Genomic DNA, 25,691 nt, shown 5'->3' with positions numbered 1-25,691 from the left:
GAATCCTTTTTAAGGCTGAGATGTCAAAATATTTCTAAAATTCCATCATTTCTCACCACCTCTTTTGTGTCCACTGTGCTGTAAGGTAACGTTATCGCTTACTTGGATTGCCACAAGACTATTTTAACTGGTTTCCCTTCTGTAAACTTTCCAACCCCCATATAGATCATTCTCAACATGAAAGTTCGAATAATTCTCTTAATACACGTGCCAGATCTTGTCGTTTCTTTGCTCAAAGCCTCACTTAAAGTAGAAACCAAATTCTAAACAATAGCCTCCTTGATTCCATATGATATACCCCCCTTTCCCCAGCTCCTCTCTAACCACATCTTTTCTTCATGCACCTTCCTCATTCTGTTCCAGCCACACTGGGTTTCTCATTGTCCTTCCAATGCACCAGACGTCATCCCAGCGTTGGGCCTTTGTGCCATCTGCTCTCTCTACCCGAAATGCGCTTCCACAGAGAGGCTCATGGCTAAGCCCTGCATCAGAGTTGAGTCTTTGTTCATATGCCAGCTTTCCAATGAGGCCTACACTAACCACCCTATTGAAAACTGCATCCTCAGTGCCTTTCCAAGACTCCACATACTTCTCACCGTACTCTACTTTCTTTATTTGTCCACGGCACATATAAATCATGTTACTTTCTAACCAACTACAGAATTCACCTGTTTGTTTTGCCTACTGTTTACTGTCTATCTCCCCTCCTACAATTTATTCTCATTGAGGGCAGGTGTATTATTTTTTATCTTTTTTTTAAACCAATGTGCCATAAATGCTGAGAACTATTCCTGTACAGAGTAAGCATTCAATACATATACATTGAATGAGGGCACAACAAGCAGTCCCAGAGACATCCCCAAAAAGGATGTCTAAGATTATTTCAGAATATCCAGGATTCCAAGGATGGCCAGGATTCTTTGGGAAGTGGGACCTACACAAGGCTTTAGGAACCAGAGTACCTGTCTGTCCATGTCTCTCTCTGCCTCACTTTGATTTTCTCAGGTGTCCCATGTACCTTTTCCCATAGTATCTGTGCACCATTGTTCTGTCTCTGCATATTGACTCCTTCTGTTTTCTTATAGCCAATTACGGTCTCTTTGTTTCTGTTCTCCCCTCCCTTTCCAAAGCATGACTTTTTCATATCCCACTGGTAAATATACTGACTCAGCCACTCAATATTTGGATTTCAGATTCTTAGCAAAGGAATAGGATTGATCCAACAAAGACATCCATCCAAGTATTGCTGGCCGTGGCTGAGACGGGGGTACAGTTCACGTTCAGTGGGGGCTGCGGAGGGCAGCAGTTCCCAATGAAGTTGGCTTTTGGGTGGGCAGAGAACCCTATAGGTATCCACTATAGTCATCCTCTTTAATACGCTGTATCTCTAGCATAAGGTGTCGAGAGAGATAGAAGACAGATTTAGCTCATGTAGGGTCTCCTATATCATGTTGTTACTTTAAAAAATTAAATTATCCTGGTGGGTTTTTGTTACAATAAATCTTAAAATACGGTGCCCAGTTAGCCTATTCAGTGATCTGTTTCCTTAAGTTTGAGTAGGAGTAGGTTTGCAAACTGTAAAAATGAAGCAAAACATAAGTCTTCCTTTGCCTTCATCTGAGTGTATTTGTGAGTATGTGGCTCTAAACTCTGGTATTAAATTTTATTCACCTCGTCCTTGCTTTTTTTTTTTTTTTTATGGTTAAAACCATATATCTACCATGGATATATGGAGAAGAAACGGGGTTGACAACAAAATAAGGAAGGAGAACTAAAGTCATATGTCCACAAAATAATAACAGAAGTCTGTTTTTGAGTAAAACATTTTTTGTGAGATAAATAAGACACTTTATAAAAGTGTGACCACTGCAGAAAGCATGAACCGAAAGGACCCATTTCTCTGTAGTATGAATACTAAATAAATAATCCTCTGTACACTTTGTTTACATGTTACAAAATGGCAAAGAACCTATCTAAACAAAAAACCATCAGGATGTCTTCCTATCTGTGTTTTTATACATGTTTGATGTGGTTTGAGTCCAGTACTTTTTAAAAGCCAGTTATTAATCTGACAGATTTTAAACTTCATACCTACTAAAGATGCTTCTGGTTTATCTTTTAACACAAGCAGATGATGACACCAATGTTATCTATTACTTAGATGTTAATCAACAGAGTTTACTGATCCATTCAAACACATTTATTTAGCATCTACTGTGCACCAAGCAGCATCCTGGGTGCTTTATATGTCACAGTGAACAAAGCAGGCCCATTCCTACATTCCTGCCCTATAGGAATGGACACTGTAGTGTAGAGACAGACAATGGAATAAACAAATCGAGAAGCTCATTCGTGAATGATTGTTTACAAAGAAAGTTAAACAAGGTCAAAATGTGGTGAGCCGGTGTTGTGGGGAGGCAGGGTGACAGCTTGGCAGAAGACGGGGAGGCCAGGTTTGTGAGGAGGTCACGGAAGCTGAAACCTGAATGAGGACTAGGACATCCAAGGGACTCCCGCACGGGGGCAGAGCAAGGCAAATGCTAAGACACAGAAGTGTTCACAGAGCAGAGAGAAGGCCAGTGGAGTCTGGCCAAAAGAGCGAGGGAGAAGTAGTGGAAGATGACTTCAGAGAGGTGGTCAGGACCAGAGTTTGATCACATAAGGAGGTTGGTTGGTTTTATGTATAAGATAAAATGAGAAGCCATTAGGAGATTTTGAGCAGAGTGACATGGCCAGAGTTGCTCTCTTAAAGCTCACTGCCCACCCTAGACGGTAGGGGAGGGACAGCGGATGCTGGGAGACCAGGTGGGCAGCTAGAGCAGGTCTGCAGGCAGGAAATGATGTCGGCATGGCCCGTGATATTAGTAGTGAGAAATGGAAAGAATCAAATGTGTCCATTTTGAAGGTAGGGCCCACAGAACAAGCTTGAGTTTGATTTTAGAGATATGGAAGTGACATATTTGCAGATACAGATGCCTTAAACCAGAGGAGGGGTCCATTATTTCAAATATCCATCAACTCCCAAGAGTATAAAGTCCCATAGGCCCCAGGCTCTCCCACATCTAAGAATGTATAAAGATACGTATGTCCTAGGACATTCTTCAATTTTTTATGGAATGTTTCAAGCTCTAGAGCAGAGTTTCTCTCTGTGCATGAAAGTGTGGTCCGTGCATCAGAATCAGATGGTACATTTACTAATGTGCCTACACGGTTAGGCTCTCTGTAAGAAGGATCCACAATAGGCATATTTAACAGTTCCTGGAGGGGACGAGTTGGCTCGCTAACATTTGAGGACACTGCTGAGGTGAATCACTCTTTACATCCTAGAGTTATTGTTTTAAATACGTATTTGCTCTGTTGGTAATAATAGTCCTTTATTTTTCCCTCTCATCATAGAAACCATTTGTACTATAAAAACCATAGTGCTATAAAGATAATATGTAACGGTTTGGAGAAAACGTCCCCTTGAATCTGAAAATCATTTTGCTCCAGTCAGAAAATTGCCCTATTATCTACAATCGCGTAATCCTTGAGGACTAAGTAAGTGTTAGTAGTTTGGGTTTTTTTGTTTGTTTTGCTCTCTTAAATCTTTGTGGAAAGTTTGCCTCCGTGTTGGATACTGAAGACTATCTAAGTTCTATGTAGGAAAACTGTAATTAAAAAGTTGATTTAGGGGAGGTGCCGAGATGGTGGAGAAGAGAGACTCACAGCTTGCCCTCTCCCACCAATACACCAAGAATTACATCTACCAACCCACTGAATCACACAGAGCACCTGCTGAACTCTGTAGAGTGTCTCTCACTTTAAAATACAGGAGGATTCTCACAAAACCCAATAAACAACAAGTTCATGCTGTATAGCATGTGGAACTATATTCAATATCTTGTAGTAACTTATGGTGAAAAAGAATATGAAAACAAGTATATGTATGTTCATATATGACTGAAGCATTGTGCTGTGCACCAGAAACTGACACAATATTGTAAAATGACTGTACTTCAATAAAAATATATATATCCAAAAAAAAGTTGTGATTTAGACTGGTAGGATTAGTACAAGGTACTAATCAAATCAGATCAATAGTATGGCCAAATCAAAGGTATAGCCTTAGTTATTTTTTTGAGATTCAGGCAACTTGTCTGGGACAAGCTGAACTGCAAATATTCCAAGTGCAAATGTTAGAGCCACAATTTGGGAGGCTGGCAACAGCTCGCACAAATCACCTGAATATCCCCACCATCTTGAAAATTTATGTTTGTTTTTGGCATTTATTGGTTTGAAATCACTGGCCCAGTTCCCATTAGGTTAGGATGAATGCAAAGCTACTGTGTCTGTTAATAACCAGTAGCAGAAAGAAGGAACTTCCGCAAGTTTCTAACCAAATTGGCTTTACCCAATTTGAAAAGCAAAGTAATGGCACCCCCAGTGACCATCAAATCACTCTACAAGTATGGAAATCTGCCTCTGTGATTTATAAGATAAAAATTTGTGGATTTGGGTGATAAATTTACCCAAAATACACTTTTTTTTAATCCATCACAATGTCATTATTCCTGGTGTTAGTTCTTGAATTTGAACTGTTCCAGATATGGGAACACATTCTCCAGTTCAGCATTGTCTTCAGGACATACATATCCAGTTTGCTTGACCCCTAAAGCATTTGAAAATCTCAGTCCTTGCTTGACTACCAAATGTTTTAAGCCAGGTACAGATAGTATGTGACAAAAAAAACATTAAATCAGTTTCCTTCCTTTGCTGCTCTGTTCAGATCCTCCAAGAGAAGAAATATTACTCTATCATGTATTAAATGTTGTGCCTATTATTTATTGAAAATAGACATTAGGTGATTTGCCCACTTCTGCCTCCTCCAGAGTGAGTACTTAGTAGCTTTGCATGGGGAATGAACAACTGTTTTCAAACTTGAGTTGAACCTTCAGGTAACATTTGGAAGCTTGCTTTTTTGATTATGTAAAATTAAAATATAAAAACAAAAACTTAGCTTTATTTTTAATTGAAGTATAGCTGATTTACAATGTTACATTTGTTTTAAGTGTACACCATAGTGATTAGATATTTTTATAAACTATACTCCTAAAGTTATTATAAAATACTGGCTATATTCCCTGTGCCATACAAAATATTCTTCTTAAGTGATTTATTTTATACCGAGTAGTTTGTACCACTTAACCCCTTTCCTCTTTCTTGCCCCTCCTCCCACCCTTTCCCCACTGGTAACCACGAGTTTGTTTTCCGTATCTGTGAATCTGTTTCTATTTTGTTATATTCATTTGTTTGTTTCATTTTTTAGATTCCACATATAAGTGATAACATACAGTGTTTGTCTTTCTCTGACTTACCTTACTAAGCATAACGCCCTGCAGGTCCATCCGTGTTATCACAAATGGCAAGATGCGTGAAAGGCTGGGTTAAGATGGAGAGGCGGGGACCACTTCCAGCATCAGCCTGACTTCCTCTGCCACCCCTTGTTAGAAGGCAGATGGGCTGGTGTAGCAGTGGACGGCATCTTATTACACAGCTGTGCACACCTACTAGGCCATTCAGTTGGCCTTGTTAATTTGAACATCTTCCATTATCACTCGTGAGCTAACAGACTCGTCAGTGTTGCCACATCTCCTTGTCACCAGGGAGCATCATTCCTCTTGAGCTGTAGGTACTCACTGCTTCTGGAGGCTCTTGTGGCAACTTGGTTTCCCAAACCTGTCAGCTCAGAATAAGTCATTACCAGAGCGTCATGGCCCCTCCGAGGATGCTTTTTTTTTTTCACCTAAGAGTGACCATATATATTTAAAGTCAGCAACATCAGGAAGTTTCTTTCAACACAGAGCCTTTGCTTCATCTTGGTAGCTCCCTTTTATGGGCTGGTACCAGCAGCACTGCCTTTTTTTAATTTAAAATTTTTTTGCATTTTTTAAAATTGAAGTGTAATCAGTTGACAATGTTGTATCACTTTCTGGTGTACAGCATGGTGTTTCGGTCATATGTATATGTACATATATTCCTTTTCATATTCTTTTTCATTATAGGTTACTACAAGATACTGAATATGTTGCCTATGCTATACGGTATAAACTTGTTGTTTATCTATTTTATATATAGTAGTTAGTATCTGCCAATCTCAAACTCCCAATTTATCCCTTCCCAACCCCTTTCCTCCTAGTAACCATAAGTTTGTTCTCTGTGTCTGTGAGTCTGTTTCTATTTTATAAATAAGTTCATTTGTGTCCTTTTTTGAGATTCTACATATAAGTGATATCTTGTGGTATTTTTCTTTCTCTTTCTGGCTTACTTCACTTAGAATGACGATCTCTAGGTCCACCCATGTTGCTGCAAATGGCATTGTTCTTTTTCATGGCTGAATCGTATTCCATTATATATATAATCATATATATCATATATACACACACACACACATACACCAAATTTTTTTAATCCACTCATGTGATGATGGACATTTTGGTTGTTTCCATGTCTTGGCTATTGAAAATAAGCATTGCCTCTTTTTAATGACTGTGAGGCTGGTGCACAGGAACCACACATCCCAAGACATGAATGATGCTCAGGTTTGCAGTCCTATCACCTTGCAGCTCAGTACATGGCATCTGCTCATCACTGCACTCTCATGAGGGCAGGGATCTGGAGAACCACATCTAACAGGCAGCATGTTGACCATTCAACTCAGCAAGCTTGTGTGAGTGCCACCCTTAGTAAGACCCATGTTAAGGAGGAGAAGCGCCACAGAAGTATCAGACACGGTTCTTCAGCACCCAGGATAGTCTAGTGGCTGAAACCCACGCCTCCACAAGTCCCCTGTTGCAGAACTGGCTGTGAGATCTGTGTGAGCAGAGATTCAAGCACAGTGCTACAGAAACCTCAGGGAAGGGAAGAGCAAGGGATCCCCACTGAGGGAGGAGAAACAGAGTCTTGGGAAAGGTGAACTTTGAGATGGGCCCCAGAAATGTACAGAAATTCGGTGTGAGAGGGAAAACCATTTCAAGGAACTGAAGTAATTTGAACCAAAGCCCAGAGGTCAAAGGGTTACCAAAGAATGTGGGCAGAAGATGGAAGCTTTGGAAGAGGAAGACGTGTAACAGAAGATGGGGCTGCCAGGTAGAGTTTTGGATGCCTGACTGAAGAATTTGCATTTAACCCTGAACCTCCTGAGAAGGCCATCAAGAAGTTCTCTGCATTTTTGTCTTTTCATTTTGTTTTGTTTTGTTTTTTAAGATATAGAAATAGCATCATCAATCTGTTGAGAACAAAATAATAATAGCCACGTGTGTAGCCTGGATTTTAGAGGAAGGGGGAAGATCTCAAAGGTTGTTGACTCGTCTGTTGAGGAATACAAATAAAAGACGCAGAGCGCTGATGGTAGAGTGGAATATACTTAGTCCTCGTGAGGCTAAATATTCAAATAAAACTTGAATGAGTACAGATTTACAGAAAACCTTTAGACCTGGCCCCGTCTCCCTATTCTCTTCTATTACCACCTTATTGGTGAGCATAGGTCACAGATTATTCAAGAAAACCAGACCCCTGGAAAGTGACACCATCAGAAGCATCCCCTCTTGTCCCTTATAAGAGAGGCAGAACTGGGAGAAGAGGTTTTAATTTTGGAGCTTATGACACCTTGGTTCAGAAGAAACATTCTTCTTCTCTGGGTCAGAGTAGACATCAGACATTCCTTTCCTGACTTCCGTGACAAGGTAAAGACTTTCTCACTCCATAAAAACTCCTAATCCCTCACTGTACGCAGGATGGTCCATGAACAAGTAGCATCCTCACTACCTAGGAGTTTATGAGAACTGCAGAATCCAGGCTCCATCTGCTTAATCAGTGTTTGCGTTTTAACAAGATTTCCAGGTGATTTCCATGCATATTAAATTTGAGAAGCAACAGCCTTTTTGTTTTTAGGTAAAAGTTCTCGTGCTTTTCTATATTCCTTCGGGAACGAGGGCTCATGCACGTGGGAAAAGCGAGGTTGGGTGGCGGAGAGGAATGCTGGTAACCATAACCCCATCTAGTTCTCCTTTCAACCCCGAACCATATATAGAGTGTAAGGCAGCGCCAGGCACGCAAGGGCTTTGTAAATCATAGCTGCTTTTATTGTTGTTGTGGCTGTTTTTTGTCCATGATTGTTATTTTCAGTTAATTTCTCTTACCTGGACCAACAGTTTTGATTGATTCAGCTCTCCAAATACAAGAAAGCTTAAGAAGCGTTTCATGGAACTAAAGTGGCAGGAACAGCCACCAGATCACCCTGCTCCCATACGGAGACGGTAAATACTGAGTTTTGCCTTGATACTCAAAGACAGAAATGATCTTTAAATCACTATATCTGACATTCTGCTTGACTATGATCAGTTTCCTGTTCTCTTACATCATACGGTTTGAATTTGAAAATGATAGTAACACAAAAAATAACGTTACCTTTGATGTGGGATGAATGCTGGGTCGTGTGGATGGTGTCCTTACTAAGATTCCACGAAGTAATCAAGTCTGACCCACCCCAGGCCAATTATTTTGGGCTGCTCGAGGTCTAGGAATGATTTTACAGCAGAACACGTGTGTCTGGCAGTCCAGCTAAAGAGCAGGGTGAAGAATAAGATGCAATTCAGGAGTCTGAACAATCGGTCAGAGTGTCTTTGGAACACTTTCACTGCTGAATTTGAAGAATTGTGACCGACAAGTGTGTGTCTTTCTCTCCCTCTTGAAAAAAAAAAAAATCCCTGTAACTTTAATTGGCATTGACTGTGCTCAGTCTTGACTTCTGTATTTCCTACAGGCCTTTACGTGGAGTGGAGTCCATTCTGATTGTGTACTGATAGGCCTCTAATCGTGGTCACTGAGTTAGTCATGAGAAGAGTGCTTGCATTCTTGTCAATATTGTAAATGGCAGTCCAGTTGACCCTTCAACAACGCGGCTGTTAGGGGCGCGACCATCGGAGCAGTTGAAAATCCCCATATAAGTTATAGTGGGGTCTCCACACCCACAGTTCTTCTGCAGCCACAGTTTTACATCCCTGGATTCAACCAACTGTGGATCGTGAAGTACTGTAGTATTTACTATTAAAAAAAATCCTTGTGTAAGTGGCCCCACGCAGTTCAACCCATGTTCTTTAAAGGCCAGCTGTACTGTTAGCATTGCTATATTGAATACGATGCAAGACAAGAAATAGATAACTACCCTAGAACATTTAACAATCCAGTTGAGGAGCAAAGTTTAAATAAATAACAAGAGAATAGTAAGTCACTGTAATTTTCTAGTAGGAAAAAAAAATGGTAGCATTGACAATTCAGTTAATTCTTCTGAATGTTCTCATTGACCTCCACTGTTTAATATCTTGGTACGAGTTCATATTTTTTGCGTAGTAAAATCCTTCTAAAATGTAGTATTTACTTAGTAGATAACAAAATAAACATGTAGACTGTCAGTAAAGTGAGAAAAAACTTTTTAAAATGTAAGGTTATGTAATGAGATATGTGACAATTGTGGCAACACGTTCAGTTATTATATATGTTTTTAAAATGACATTTTTGCTCCTTAGATCTCATATAGTGTACGTATTTACCTATATGTCTCATTTACATCTTATATAGATTTATAAATTTACATATTTATCCGTCCTGATCAGAAATTTGTAACATTCCATACAGTTTCAATTCCTCCAGGTAAATTCCAATAAATTAGTATTTTGGTTTATCCATAGGCCATCTGAATTTATGTGGGTTACGTTTTTAATGATAACAATACGATGTAATTTAATCGCTCCGTTTCTGGAATCCCATGAATAAAATATAAAAGGCGAATTTAATTTGCAAGACATTAATGAGGAGCGTCAGTACCTCTCATCCTTCTGAGAACTTTTAAAAGATATCTAATTATTTTTTTACTCATTATTATTATGAAAGCTGTGAAAGTCAGGTCACATGTATTTGCATGTGTTTTCTTTTATTTTTTAATCACACTGAGAGACTGCTGAATATTCCTTCAGAGAAAATTCAAAGAAAAGAAGAAAACTAGGTCTGTTCTCAGCTAATCCTACACAGTATGTTGAGCTGGTTTCTGAACTTGGCCACCCTGGCACTGTCATGGATTGTTGGTCTCTCATCTCCAGAAATCGATGATGCAAGGGCATCTATTTGCTTTCCATCTGCAGCCTTCTATACTTGGTTAACCCAAAATGAGGTCAAGAAGGTTGGGGTTTTAAGCCCAGCAGTAGCCAAGGAGTGTATAGAATAAGCTGCTTCACTGTGTCGGATTCCAAAATCTTAGCCATCAAAATAGCCTTCAAATGTTTTACTTTCAATCCCAGATACTTTGGAGAGTTCTTTAAGTGGTATTAAACAGCTGAATTTCTCACTGTGCAAGTGCTTATATGTGTTCGTGAAATAGAAGCCAAGTGGCATGTAACTAAATACAAGTTTTTATTATTTTAAATAATTCTTACCTAAAAAGAAAGTATGAGCTAGCCTTTTAGAGCACTACCAGGTATTGTTCCAAAGCATTTTCAAGAAACAGCTAGTTTTTCCTGCATCACAACTCTGTGAAATAACTATTATTATTAAAATTATTATCCCAACTTACAGATGAGAAAATGGATGACAGAGAGAGGTTAGGTAACTTGACTGACTATTACATAAGGAGAGATATGTAATGAAGAATTTTTAGATTATTCTCAAGGGCTGTATTATCATTGGATGACTTTTTAAAATTCACTTAAAAGATATTTATTTAATGCCAGTTATGTACCAGGTACTGTGCTCGGAGCAAGAGAAAGAGATAAAAACGTGATGAGTACCTTTCTGATGCCAAGCATCCAGATAAACAGCCATTCCCCAAATCCACATGTGTATTAAATAGTTACTTTATTAATTCAATAGGTTATCCCAAGTACCTAGTCTCTGCTGGGTATTGTCTAGCAAGAGCCGTGTCAAATGTCTGACACTTTGACAGAAGTCTGTATTTTATTGTAATGATTCTACCTTTAAAACAACCGTTAGGCATCTCCTATCCAGCTTTATTGAAATGCCATTGGTATTGCCATGCTTCTGCCTACAGAGAGCTTCTGTTATAAGATTCGTAATGATGAACAAAAGAAACTAAATACTGACCACAAACACGCTCTTCACTGGTTTGGAAATTGTGAGTTGACTTTTCTCTCGGTCTCTTCTTACAAAGATGGCAGCATTCTAGAAAACTGTTGCCTTCTCATTCCCTAAATACTGTTTTTCATGTTTATACACAAATTCAGTTTGACATTTCTAGCTATCTAGCTTGATTCTAGGAGCAAGTTGACCTTCTTTTGTTATTTGAAACTGTTTTATCAAAGGTGGGCTTGTCTTTGACGCTAAACGATTTCGTAACTGAGAGTTGTGTGCCAATAACCAGTGAGAAACAGGATTAAAGTTGAGACGAAGTCCTGGAACGTGAGGGTGCCCACAGCCACGTTAGGAAAGTCGCAGTCAGGCCAAGAGTGGTCATCCTTTGGGACAGACACCTGAGTTCTTAGGTTTAGGTAGAGAATAGTAATGGGGCAGGTTAATGGGGAGTGAGAGCTCTTTTCTGAGAATCAGCCTGCTGTGCCGTTCACTTACTACCTGGACTTGACTTTAAAATCATGGATAATTTACTTTTACATCAAAGACATTCTCTAACAAAATGAAGGGCTCTAAATCAGACCATGCTAATAAAAATGTTGGTGATATGTAGTCTATTTAAACTCCACAATTTTTTATTACAATGCAATTTACGATGTTTGCAAGTAAATAACCCTTTTTAAAATCATTAGCTATTATCCAAAAACCTATCACTATGGAACTACAAGTTCAAGTTCTTAATAACTCTTCCAAAAAACTGTATTTCTGTATCAGATAAAGATGGCTCCTCTTTTGGATAAAAAGGACTTCAGATTTCTAGAAAAGTGAAGACACTGCTGGAGCTGTGCTATGGTTGATGTAGTTTCTCAAATTGACAGTATTGTCATTCTTTGAAAAATAATTTGTTTCTGCTTTTTTTTGGAGATTTGACTTTCTTTCTTTGGAAGAAATGTGGTTTATTGAAAAATCCCAAGAGCTCAGAGTCAAAGACTTGGTGTTCTAGTCCTCATTGTTAGACTAACTAGTCATGTGTCAAAAGGCGAAGAACTTAAGCAGCCTTTCATTTGTCTGTTGCTTTTGAAACTAGGAGAGTCGTATCTGTCCTGCCTACCTCCTAGACATGTTAAAACTCAACAATCTGGATGCATATGTTATCTGAAGAGATAAATGCGATATACAAGTACAGTGTATGCTTTGGCGGGGGATTTGTGAGGGATAGATGCGTTTATAAAAATACTGATATTCACTGAATTCCATTGCCTGCTTCCCCGTACAGAACTGTTTACAATGGAATATGTGTTTATTCACTGCAGTTATGTGTGCCTACTCATTAGAATATGTGTGTTTACCCCACTCTGCCCCATGGATTGAAAAGATCATTAACAGAGGACATGTTTTCATGATCCGGAGTCCGAGCCCCAGCAACTCTGCACTGACGAGCATAGTAGGTGCCCAACAAGGAGTTGTCGGATGAATGGAAGCACCACCCCCACCTCAAATGCTCTGTGCATTTACGGTGTACACGATACACTTGTGCTTACACCTTAAAACTCTCAGAACTGATGTTCTTTAGAGTTTTGTTTTGTAGGGCAGTTTTTTTTGTTTGTTTGTTTGCTTTTCTAATTTACGTATGCTGCAAAATCAAATTTGGAGATCATGTCTATGAGTATTAGAAAATTAATGACTCATTTCTTCATAATCTCTTCTCTTCTGGCTTGAAATCCAAATATTTTGTAATTCAAATATTTCATATTGGCGGGAAAGGGTTTGGTACCATTTAATGCGGTACAGATAACTTTCAAATGATTTTTTCTTCTGTTGTCTTAGAGTATCATTCAGGGTTATGTGATAATGTTTGAGAGAATGAGATTCATAATCAGATAAACTTAGCTTCAAGTCCCAAACGTATCATTTCCTAGTTGCAAGGCTTAATACAAGCTGTTATTGTCTCTCTAAGCCTTTGTTGCCTCGTATGGGCCTGATTACACTTCCCCGCTGGGACTGTTGGGAGGGTTAAAGGTGCTTGGCATGGTACCTAGCACATAATAGCCTTGAGTGGTAGCCATTAACCATTTACACAGTTTGTCTTCTAAACAGTCTCTTTTTCCTGTTTTGTTTGTCTTTCGTGTGTCTGCATATGTGTGTATATGTTTCCTTTTACAGATGGATATACAACTGATGACATTGAGTTTTACTGGCGTGGGGATGATAATGCAGTGACAGGAGTGACAAAGATTGAACTTCCACAGTTCTCCATCGTAGATTACAAACTCATCACCAAGAAGGTTGTTTTTTCCACAGGTTTGTATCGTGGGAAATGGTTAAGAGAAAGGAGGCGTCATCATATTTTTGTCAGAAGTGTTCACCTCTTTCAGGATTGGGTCCTAGGGAAGGACAGTGACTCCAGATGCAAACCCTCAGTTCCCCATCAAGCCCGTTTGGAACCCGTCCAGTTATTTTCCAGGAGGCACTCTCCAGCAAAGCAAATGTCTCTCACTTACTAGAGAAGGGGCTAATTGTTGGAGATGGAATGCAGGAAGAGAAATGAAGACGTGGGTCAGAGTTTTTCCTATAGCTTCATGCGTCCCACAGAATTGATCGTAATTCTTTGAAACATACTGGGGACAGCCAAGTCACAGTTCACTCAAGTCTGACCACAGTGAAATCCTCTAAAGACAGCAGGGGAGGAGAACTCCACATTTTTCTCAAAGGGTGGAATTTCATTATGTAGTCCTACCTACTGTTTCGAAGCTAAAAACTTTTCTAGATGTAGAGGTTATTCTGATGCCTTCACCATCCTTACAGTCCAGTATTGACTTCAAATTTGGTTTCATCAGCACAAATTTTTAACAAAAAAAGCCCAGGAATGTGATAATTTGCTACATAGTTATTAAAATAAAAAATAATAAGCCCATAGGAATGTCCCTCTTTATACTTTTATTATTGAAATTAATTCCTGAAGCACAGAAAAAGCCAATACTGTAACTATAGATTTTGAGGGGAGGGAAGTAATTAGGTTTATTTATTTATTTTTAATGGAGGTACTGCGGATTGAACCCAGGACCTCATGCATGCTAAGCATGCGCTCTACCACTGAGTTATACCCTCCCCACTTTAAACTGTAGATTTTGAAGTGTCCTTCTGCTAAAGACTCAGACACTTCCTGTCCCTGAAAACTATTTCAAGCAAGAATACAAAGTAGCCTCAAGCTTTACAAAAAGAACAACAGAAACTTTGCCTGTGTTTGCGGTCCTCTGAACCCCTGAGACACTATGGAAATGAGTTCCTACTTAAAATATTTTTACTTCAGTATTAATACACTTGCTTTAGCCCAAGAGGGCTAGACAAGGCTTTCTTTCAATTAGTAAGAATACGCACCCACACACACACACTGTTTTTCACTGTGACTCTTTCATGTTCTCAGACTGTGTTCTGTTATGTATCTCGTTTAAAGTGTAATTCCCTAGATCCACCGCCATCAAAGGATCCAGCTTCAAGAATCTGATCCTGCAGTTACATCTCCCACAAACACTGCTCAGGAAAAGTGACTCTCCACCTTTTGGTGGGTCAGGAACCTCTTTAGAACTTCGATGGAAGCAAGGAAATTAGAAAAAAATACTGCATGCACATGAAAACCTTCACAGAATTTCAAGGAGTCGCTGCACGGACTGAAGCCATGCCGCTGATCCTCGGCTTAAAATGCATCCTCGGGCTTATGGAGAGATTTCTTTCACTATAATCAGAGTGTGCAGCCTTATTCTTATATAACCAGGAAAAAAAAACTTATAGATTGGACTTGCTGAGAAACAGTTAAAGGGGGAACAAAGGGACTGTCCCCAATTGTCTTGTCATCACAGTTGGACAGGATGAGAATCTTTCATTCCGTGTAGGAAACTGAGCAGGGAAGAGCTGGAATTCTTTCAATCACTGATGAGTGTGGGATATATCAAACACTAAATCCTGCTAATTAAAAGCCCTGCTTTCTCAGACTACTTTTGCAGAAGAAAGTGCCCTTCACCAGAAGCTAAAATTGAATTTAAGAAAGATATACAAAGTTTATAAGCCTTTAAATGAAAGTATCCTATAAATATTGGTTGATAACGATGTTTTAAAATTGTCTTTCTAGGTTCCTATCCTAGGTTATCGCTCAGCTTTAAGCTTAAGAGAAACATTGGTTACTTCATCCTGCAAACATACATGCCTTCTATCTTGATCACTATCCTCTCCTGGGTCTCCTTCTGGATTAATTACGATGCTTCAGCTGCGAGAGTGGCATTAGGTAGGCGTTATCTGACCGCTTGGCGGCGTTTGCCTGTGTGTGCACATGCACTTGCATGCCCATTCCTTACCTTCAAATTTGTGTTGCGTGTCGAGACCACAGTGCACACATTACGGGAGTTTGGCTGTGAGGCTTGGGGTGATCTGATTCAGCGCTAAATCAATTAAACATGAGTTAAAACTCTTTCATGTCAAAATTAGGTAACTGTATAGCTGTCGATAATGAAATTAGTCCCATCAGCTTGATATTTTTATTGAAGCATAGTTCGTATAATATTGCTTGATAATTGTTCAGTTTTTATCTGTGTTCCTTACCTGGGATGAGCTCTCTTCCATCTTTTTTTTTTCCCGCCTGAGCAAGAAACAAAGAAATACAATATGTAACTAACCAATGAGCAGAAAGAATTCTAAAGTCTTATTAAGATTTTGGAGTAGCATGGCAGAGGGAAGGACTCAACCAAGTAAGAATATTGGGAAATCATTCATAGCATCACTTATGCTTGATGTTTTCCATTATTACACCAGAAGAAGAGAATAAATCATACTTCATGGGTATTTTTATGTTACTAACGCCAGGTATAGTAAATTTATGATCTTTTGTACAACTTCATTATTTTGAGTTCTGACTAATCTCTTTAAAATTTTGAGCTGTTAACTGCTCCACCGATGTATCTCAGTTCAATCAATTACTTCCTTAGCAAAGTCACTCATTCATTCATTCAACAAATGTTTGTTGAACACTTACCATGTGTCAAACATACTAGGCACTGGAGCTAAAGCCAGTGCCCTTCGAGAAGTTATGTTCTAGCAATGAAAGATAAACGATAAATTTATTTTGCATGTAACATGGAAATTATATAATGTAATAAGTCCATAGAGGGGAAATAAGCAAGGTAAGGAAACGGGTATTCCTGGGGATGCAGTTTAGAATAATCAGGATAGACTTCGTTCAGTGATTGCCAGTGGAACAAAGACTTGAAGAAGACCAAGAGCCAGGTGAATACCTGGATGGGAATATTCCAGTGTAAGGAAAAGGCTCTGAGCAGAAACGTGCCAAGGAGGTCAGCAGGGTGGCCAGGGCGGTGGACACAGAGTGAGTTCAGGAGGAGAGAGAACATCGGGGAGAGGGGACTGAGAGATGAGGAAGTGGTCCAGCGGCCATAACAAAGGCTTTGCTTTTGTTCAGAGTGAAAATAGAGTCACTGAGCAAAGAAGTGACATGATTTCAAATACAGACTTCTTGTGTGTTGAGATTAGATTATGGTAGTTCATGGAAGGAAAAAGTTATGACCCCTGGACTGAGTCACATCTGCTGTGATATAGTCTCCTAAAATACTGTAGAATGCTCCTTGGAGACCAACAGCTGTTATGATTTCTATTTACTTGGTTCGTGATGTCCTTTTTCCTCATGGTACTGAGGATACCTTGGAGAAGAATCCATATCTAATTTAGCTTCTGTTACATCTGCAGTTCTCACACAGTGAGTGGTGTTCAGTAACTATGTGCTGAATAAAGGAATTTATAAATATCCTGTTACTCCAAAGTGAAACTCTATTATCAGTTTTATGTCTACTACAGGAATAATAAGTTATTTACTTTTTAAGAGAAATTTTTTAAATGTCTTTTTATGTGAGCAGTTTATTACTAGGTCAGAAATACCTTAAAATGAGATTTAGATAAATAGTAAAATCAGCATTGTCAGTTTTATAATATAGATGTGATACTCATGTCATACAGGATAATCTCTCGTTCACATAATGAAGAGAAAAGTGAAATTGGAAAAAGTGTCAAAATGACTAATACAGAAAAGATATGGGAACTATAACACACCTACATCTGAAGCATGACCATAGGTTTTCCTGACATGCTGAGAATCAGACGATCAAGTTTATTTATTTTTTGTATCTGCTTTATAAATATGTAGAAAAACAAGACAAAAATTAGGATCTTATTAGAGAAAGAAAATTAAATCAGAAAATTTATGTTCCCAAAAAAAAATTGTAGAAAAGAAACTTAACTTTTGGGCTATGTAATTGTATAGTGTTTAAGGACACAGGTTTCTGAGTCAGAGAGATCCCAGTTCAAATGCTGACTTTACAATTTACCATCTCTATGAACTTGACCTTTGAGGTCAGTTTTCACATCACGTTTTTGCTACAAAGCTGGACCTTATCAAACTTGAGACTCTGGGCTCCCAGTGCTTTTAGCCAGAGTATCTCTGTCTGTCCCTCTCATTACAGCCTTGAGGGAATAAGCTCCCCACTGCTGGGGGTGCTCCCTCGACTGCACAGACAGTCACTACCTGACCCAGCGTGGCATTTCCCGTAAAGAGTCTCATCATTCTTCTGTATTATTTCTCTGTGCATTGCGTGCCTATATGCCCAACCCAGAAACATGAGACTAGACACCCGCTTCTCTGTTACTCTCCACCTCTACTTTCCATCTTTTTGGAATCCCTTGTTCGTATCATCTGTATCGTCCATTTGTTGATTTCAGTACTGTTACAGTTATTTATTTCCCCTTCAACACTTAATTTGTCCCTGACGCCTCCCTCCTCGTGACTGGTCAGTGGCCCCACGTGGCCTTCAGTTTTCATTTCAAACTCCGCGTTAGGCTCTGTGTATGTGGCTTTCTATCATGCAGCCCTTACTTAGTCCTCACTTTCCTCAACATGCTTTCTATCATATCCTGTCAGTTACCCACATTGAGTTTCTTGAAAAGGTTTATCTTTTGATGGACTGTGTACTTCCACCTCCACAGAGCACCCATTTAAAAAACTCTCTCCACCACCAAGGCCCTTAGGCCTGTTGTCACTTTTGACCTCCAGTCCTTGGTTGCCAGGTAACCCTTACTCATTATTCAGGACTTAACTCCAAAGTCCACATTGCCTGATCTCTTCCCCACCATATCACAGGCTAAAACCAGGATTTTCTCTATATTCTCAGCTGTATATCGTAGCGTTTAATTTATATCTCGAGTCCCCCACTACAGACATAACTATAAATCTAAAAATAGAATTAAAGAAAATCCCCCAGAATGATTAAAATTTACTGTAAATTAATAATTTATGCATATCTCCAGGCTCTAACACAGGGCTACTATGTGTAACATGTGCCCAGTATGTATTTTGCAGCATATCTGAATAAGTGAAAGAGTAGTTAACCTTTCCAGCTGTGATGAAAGCAGCAAGGAGATAGGAACATTATGAATCTCATTTTTTCCAGGAATTACAACTGTGCTAACAATGACCACGATCAATACGCACCTCCGGGAGACGCTCCCCAAGATCCCCTACGTGAAGGCCATTGACATGTACCTGATGGGGTGCTTTGTCTTTGTCTTCATGGCCCTTCTGGAATACGCTTTGGTCAACTATATCTTCTTCGGGAGGGGGCCTCAACGCCAAAAGAAAGCAGCTGAAAAGGCTGCTAGTGCCAACAATGAGAAGATGCGCCTGGATGTCAACAAGGTAGGTTCTGGGGGCAAGCCCTCCTTGCTTCTTAAACTCAAAGAAGAATGCCAGCAATGTAGGCTCATGGCCTTGTTTAACAAAGGCGAAAACCAAGGCCCAGGGAAGACAAGAGTAATTTCCCCCACATCACAAAGATAATTAGTGATGGAGGCACAGTTAGGGCCCAAACTTAGGACACGACATTTAGACGCCCTTTACCTTAACACTAGGATGGTCCAAACCAGAGTCATCGGAGAACCCCCTTTGCGAGCTTTTCCAGATATGAGTATAATGTGTGCTATGATTCACTTTATGTTTGTTTACATTTACTCACTTTATTTAAATTTCTTTCAAAAGGAAATTTCGTATCACTTAAATCAGCATTACTTTCTGGAAGGTAATTTTGAGTATAAATAAATAAAAATGAAACTATGTGATTAAATTCTAGGATATGCTAAATTAAGGCTCTGGGCCTGATCTCTGCATTCTCTTTCATTTAAAAGGGAGATAAAACAAGTGCAGACATGTATTAAAGACCCATCCACAACCAACTGAGATTTTCTCCTTGAAGTCATCAGATGGATAGAAAGAAGTGAAAGGGGAAAAAAGAGTAACTTTCTTTTTAAGTGACAAATAATTACTTAATGCCTTGCACATGTACCACTTAAAATCGTTGGAGCATTTGGTACAAGAGGCCACTGTCTTGCTTAAGTCAGATAGTCAAAGAACAGTTCCCACCCAGTCGTACATGCAGCTTATTCTTCAAAGCACTGGTTCTCAACCTGGGGTGCCCAATTGAATAATTGGAAACGCATTAAACATACTGAAGCCTGCGTCCCTTCCCCAGAAATTCTGATTTCATTGTCCTGGGGTATGCCTGGCCATCATAATCCTAAAAAGTTCTCCAAATACTATTCTAATTTGCAGCCAAGATTTAGAATCTCAATTCTGAGGGCTTTTGACAGCATTTCCAATAGATTTTTGACAGCTCTTTGTTCCCAAAATGTGACTTCACCTGGCTTCCCATTACATAACTTTCTGAACTAAACAGAATATCTACATATGTATTTTCCCACAGTCCAAACTTAGACCCTTCAAAATAGACAAGAAAAACAAGGTCTTATTTTAATATCTACCATAAATAGCATTTATAAAGTAGTACATAGTTTTGGATTTGATAAATAGTTCATAATGAGGGAACTGGGACAACAGTAATACTTTTAAGCCATCTGGAATTATTAATCATCCAATAATTATTTAATTGACATTTTAATATCTCTAACTTCAATTTAACTCCAAGGACAGCACACCATAAGTAATTTCTGCCATTGAGTTTTATTTGGAGCAAACCCACTGGACGTCTCTGAGTCACTAATATTTTCCACATATCCATAGGTCTGATATTTGATTTTGGACTATTCGCTAATCAAAGGCACTCTTTGCCAGGAGATAACATTTGTTATCATATAAATTTTAAATATAGCCCTTGAAAGCCAGTGAACCATGGGGCCTAGGAAGTTGTCGATTTCTCTTCGGTGTTCCAGGTTTCACTTATTGGAATCTGTTAATAGATTCCAAGCTAGCATTATGACTTTCTTGGGCTGTCAAATGAGAGAATGCTTTTTAAGCCCGTTCTATGATTTTCCTGATAGAGTAGCTTTAGTAAAGAAAAGAAATTGAATAAATAAATAAAACTATCTCATAGGACGGCAGTTTGAAATGCATTGATTAAATCAATTGCCTAATGCAGAGCTGACTTAAGATAACATCCGATCTCCTTCCACTTTCATCTACCTTGTTTTTTTCATACCAATTTGCATTTAAATGATAAATTTAAGTAACAGAGAGTGGCAGTTTTATAGCAAACTGAACCGGGGGAGTTTCAGCTAGTTTTAGATTCAGTGTACTGAGATGGAGGTGGGGAATGGTTCACTGGGCAGGTGCCCCTTTAGTGATGAAAAACCCATCCTCTTGCCTGAAGTTGGAGCCACAATTCAGAGCTTAGAATATGAGAGAACAAAAGAGACAGTAGAGTTCTAGTCTGGTGGGGTTCTCAAATCACAGGTGATTTTTGCCCCCGAGAGGACCACTGACAATGTCTGTAGACCATTTGGATTGTCAACAGAGGAGGTGATTGCCACTGGTATCCAGTGGGTAGAGCCAGGCGTGCTGCTAATATCCTGTCGAGTACTCAGCAGCCTCCTCGTGACAGTCATCCAGCCCCAGATGTCAATATTGCTGAGAGTAAAAAGCCCTTCTCTGGTCCAATCCTCTGGTTTCAAACACGAGAGAAATATAAGGGGCTTGTCTTGTTCTTGAAACTTTACCCACAGGTGGCTTCTCCACTTTCTCTGATTGGCTCGCATAACATCAAAGTATCAGGAGTTCTAATTTAGTACAATGGTTCTCAACAAATATTTTGGAGTCAGGTTCAGCATTTACCCCCCATTTAATAGTATGACAATAGGCACAAAAAAAAAAAAAGGAAAAAAAAGTCTCTCTGGCCCTTCAGTCTCCTCATCTGTAAAGTGGGGTTAATTCCTCTCTCATCGGTTATTGTGGAGATATGCTAGTATGTAGAGAGGATAACCCAGTCTCCAGTACATGATAAGTACTCAGTAAGTGATAAATACGAATAGCATGTCATAAATAATAGGCATTACTACATTTTAAAAATAAAATTTACAGTCTTCAGACCTATTGGCGACACTTGCTTGTGTGTTGTGCATGCAGTGTAAAATGTGGGATGTAATCCCATCCCTGTAAAAGAGCCTTGTCTGCAGAGGCATGTTTCACGTTGGAAGTTTTAAAGTCAAAGCAAGGAAATCATTTTTCAACAGGCATGAACTGTAAAATCTGTAGTCCACCAACTTCAAACTTTGTTAATTATTTCTTAGGCTAGAATACTTGATTAGATTTTTGAAAGGTGACCGTCTGACATTCCAGACTCCCACTTTTTTTTTTTTAAATCCAGCATGAAGAGTTACAGGAGCTCCACTTAGGACTCTGATTGTACAACGCTTTCTTTTGTGTCAGCATCATGAATAATGCCCCTGTATTTCTTATCAAGAATATCCCTTCTTTTCAACTGGAGTTCTACGGTTTTTTGGGGTTTTTTCTTTTTAAAGATCAGGCACATCTAATCAACTAAGTATTGTTGGATGATCTGGAGAAATCAGTCACTAGGAGACAGGTTGACTTTTTCAGTTTCCATTGATGGTTTCCTAGAGACAGAAGCAGCATGTCAGATCATCTAAAGTGGCTTTTAAACTGCTCTCTGTCCTCAGGTCAGAGAGGGATGAAAATGGGAAGCCTAGCCAGGTGGGAACCCACTCTTGCTTCAAAGGCATACTTCCACATTTTTCTAATCTCTTCTCTGTGTTAACCTTCCTGTATTTAGCAAGAGTATCTGCAGCTCTTAAAACAGTTCTTAACCTGTCATTTAACTGATGCAAAAACTAAGCCTCATAAGAAAAGTGAAATATCCAAGGTTGCATAGCAAGGTAAACAAAATTTCTGAGACAATCCTCTGTGCAAGCAACTGAAAAAAGAATATAAAATTAAAAGGCTGATTCCACATATTCAGTCCATAGTATTCAATTCAGTTAACTTCTCCTAAAAATCCCATCTGTCTAAAAACAAGAGCATGGCTGACAGGCAGTGTTACTTTCACAGTTGTCTCCATGGTGACACATTAAATTATAAAATACTACAATTTTTAAAAATAAACCTCAAACCAACAAGAGTTCTACTGAATATTTTCCCCAAGTGATTTCAGGAGTAGTTAAAAAAAATATGACCTCTATTCTAGGGTTATGAGAGTCCTCCTGTTATCTTTTGCATTCTTCTATTTATGTGTGTGTGTTTATAGAATTTGCTCTTAATTAATTGCACCCACTTTTCTAGCTCATGCCTTCAAGTTGCCAGCTCTCCTTTTATTCTTTTAAGCTTTGTTATTTTCCTAACAATAACTAGGTTTATATACATATTATATATATATTTGAGAATTTAGTTAACTTCTGTCTTTTCACCGCTTTGATTCTTGTATACCTGAAATGCCGCCAATATCCTTATTGTATTGAGACAACCACAATCACCAGTTTTCCAAATAAAGCTGCACCAAGAAAAAAGCTCTCTGTTGGGAGCCATTCTTTATCCTGCATCCAGGGGTGTTGCCAGTCTCTGTGTTGTCTTTATCCATTGTGCTTAATTTTTTTGTGTGTTATGCAAAGTGAGTAAGGTCTTTTAAATTTAATTATTTCTAGTGCTTGGAATTAGATTTTTTTTAATGATACATTAAAAAAGATGTAAGTTTAGAAATCCTTATCTCTGTTAGCATCGGTCTTTATCTAAAGGCCAGTAGCATTTATCTATTTCCAGTTTACTTTAACCACTGATCCTAATCTAGTGGCAGCAGTCGACTTAATTAGCACGTTCTCTACTTTGTCTTCCAGATTTTTTATAAAGATATTAAACAAAATGGGACCCAATATCGATCCTTGTGGGACCCAACTGGAAACCTCTCCCCAACTAGACGGACTACCAATTACGATTTCTCTCTGTATACGGTTAGATAGCCAGTTTTTAATCCATTTATTTGTTATTTCTGTTGGAGCCAATTTGTTTAGCTGTTCCCTTTAAAATAATGTATGGTTTGTTTTGCAGATAACCTGTAGACTTGTGTCCACAGAGCCATGGGGATAAGTTAAATGTTTTCATGGGACCCTAATGGGGTTTTTTTCTGTTGGTTTTTTTTTTTTTTTTTAATGTGGATGTGATGAGCACAAGCTTCAGTGTTCCCCTCGGTCATTGTGCCAGAGAAAGAAACCAAGTGGATCATATTTTGAGACTCCTTTTCATTTATATTGGGAGGATAGAGTGTCATTAAATACTCTGGTATTTCTTAGTTTTCTTGTTGTGTATCTTTTGGTGAGTGGAATATGTGGAGACATATATATAGTCCTCCTGTAAGTTGGTTCAGAATTCAGAAACCTTTATTTTCTGTCCGAGATTATTAATTCATGTCTGAGAATGTTACGTTTGCATCAAGTCCTTGTTCCTTTATTGTGGTTTATATTTTACAAATAAGTATTATCTTGGCTGGCGCAGTGCTATTATAATGATAGGTAAGAGGCAATAATTGAGATTGTTTCTTGTCAACACTCTTGACTTAAATGAACGCCAAAGAAAGCCCACTGGGGGCGAAAACGTAACAGTGTAGTTTCTGAATCTTCATGTGTTTGCATTTTGTAATTGGCAAATTGTCATTCATAGTGCCCTCCAAAGTGGAGAATGAGGACGATGGTGATGAAGATGATGGTTGTCCCCATTCCACGTTATCATCCGCGACTTGCCTCTCATTTGTCTGTAGTTCTCTTTCTTGGTGAAGCAGTGAATGATGCTGAATGCTTGCGAATCTTTCCTATGAGGACTTGATGTCAGATGAGCTGCCGTTATTGTATCTTTAAGTATCACGTTCTTATTTTTGTGGCTCTGACCCCAGATTCTTCAATTCCTCATTGTTAATGCCTTTGGGCTGAGAGATAGGTGTGGTTAACCTATTAAACTGCTAGCTTGTTTTGGTATTTTAAGTTGCTTTTTTAACTTTGTTACTTGTGTTATACATAGCCACAGAGTCTGATAAATGGTATTAGGTAGATTCCAGGAGAAGAGATGTTTGAAACTCTGTTACTCACTGTTGTAGTCTTGATCCCCTGAAACACCCAGCCCCTACTAAGTCTGTTTTCTCAGCCTGTCTCATTTGTGGGGTTGCTGCTGTTCTTGTTTTTAACTGAAATCTCTGTTGTTGAAATTGAAGTGGATGATCTGATTGGGCAGCGTTCTGGGTGGAAGAAGATATGTCTGACAGTTGGAGTTTGGGTTTATGATGAAAACGGTTGAACAATGTTGTGTTTTTCAAAACCAGAATGAAAGTATACTGCATGATTGGTCTATAACTGGGTAAAAGTTACATGAAAATTCAGGAAAATCCTCAGATGTTACTTGAAAGAAAATTTGCCTCTTTGGTGCTGTTTTCATGTCATGAGTTCATGACACTTTCTGATGCCGTGATTTGGACTCTGATTTGTCAAGAACTCTTTCTCTCTATTTCATAAAACATTATGTTAAAAAAAAAAAGAATGATTTACATTGAAGTATGAATCTTAATGTCTTCTGCATTTATAATATTTTTTGTTGAATATGTCTTTATTCTGTCTTTTGAATTCTCCTTTAAGTTCATAAGCAGAGTATGAATTAAGGACTAGTATTCAAAAGTTTGAATGATGAGCTATTAAATCTGTAACCTGTAAAAACATCAAAATTATGTTGACAACCCTCAGAGGCAGTAGAGTGCACTAGGAAGATGGTGGCTGTTAGAGTCAGAATGAACTGGGTTCACGTTCAAGTGTGGTTATTTATTAGCTGTGTAACATTACACGTGTTTAACCTTCATGTTCCTCAAATGAAAACTGAAACACTGATTTTTGCCTCATGGAGGTGCTGAGAGGATTAAATGAGAGAATTTGTTAAGGGCATTACCCAGGACCAGACAAAGAGCACTCAATACATAGTTGCTATTATTCTGGAGAAGGGAGCAGTGTGTATCTTTCTCAGGTTTTCTTGTTTTAGCTCTATTACTATTTTTCTGATTATAAAACTAATTTGTAATTGTTCTTTAAAGAAAATGTGCAAAAGGCACCTGCACTCTACACCCAGATATAGTCATTCTTCACATTGCCCTTTATTTACACTTAGTGACATATTTTTATATAAATAACTATGCTCTGCTATTGTATACACTGCTATTTTCGACGTACCTTTTTTGGTCTTTAAGTATCAGTCT

General features: G+C 38.7%; 1 protein-coding gene across 3 annotated transcripts in view; it reads left to right on the top strand.

Moving 5' to 3' along the window:
* The window catches only part of GABRB2 (gamma-aminobutyric acid type A receptor subunit beta2), a 202,101-nt gene that overhangs the window by 148,761 nt on the left and 27,649 nt on the right, over positions 1-25,691 (top strand). For 2 of the 3 annotated variants that reach the window (XM_031437739.2, XM_064480077.1), the window contains 4 exons: positions 13,282-13,419; positions 15,245-15,397; positions 18,621-18,865; positions 23,302-23,415. In XM_031437739.2, coding sequence (XP_031293599.1) covers positions 13,282-13,419; positions 15,245-15,397; positions 18,621-18,865; positions 23,302-23,415 — 650 coding nt within the window. The remainder of the gene's footprint in view (positions 1-13,281; positions 13,420-15,244; positions 15,398-18,620; positions 18,866-23,301; positions 23,416-25,691) is intronic. The other variant, XM_031437740.2, reaches the window with a different exon arrangement.

The sequence above is a fragment of the Camelus dromedarius genome, chromosome 27, assembly GCF_036321535.1.
Source record: "Camelus dromedarius isolate mCamDro1 chromosome 27, mCamDro1.pat, whole genome shotgun sequence".
Lineage (NCBI taxonomy): Eukaryota > Metazoa > Chordata > Mammalia > Artiodactyla > Camelidae > Camelus > Camelus dromedarius.
The sequence above is the reverse complement of the archived record's forward strand: the minus strand, read 5'-3'. Positions and strand labels throughout refer to the sequence as shown.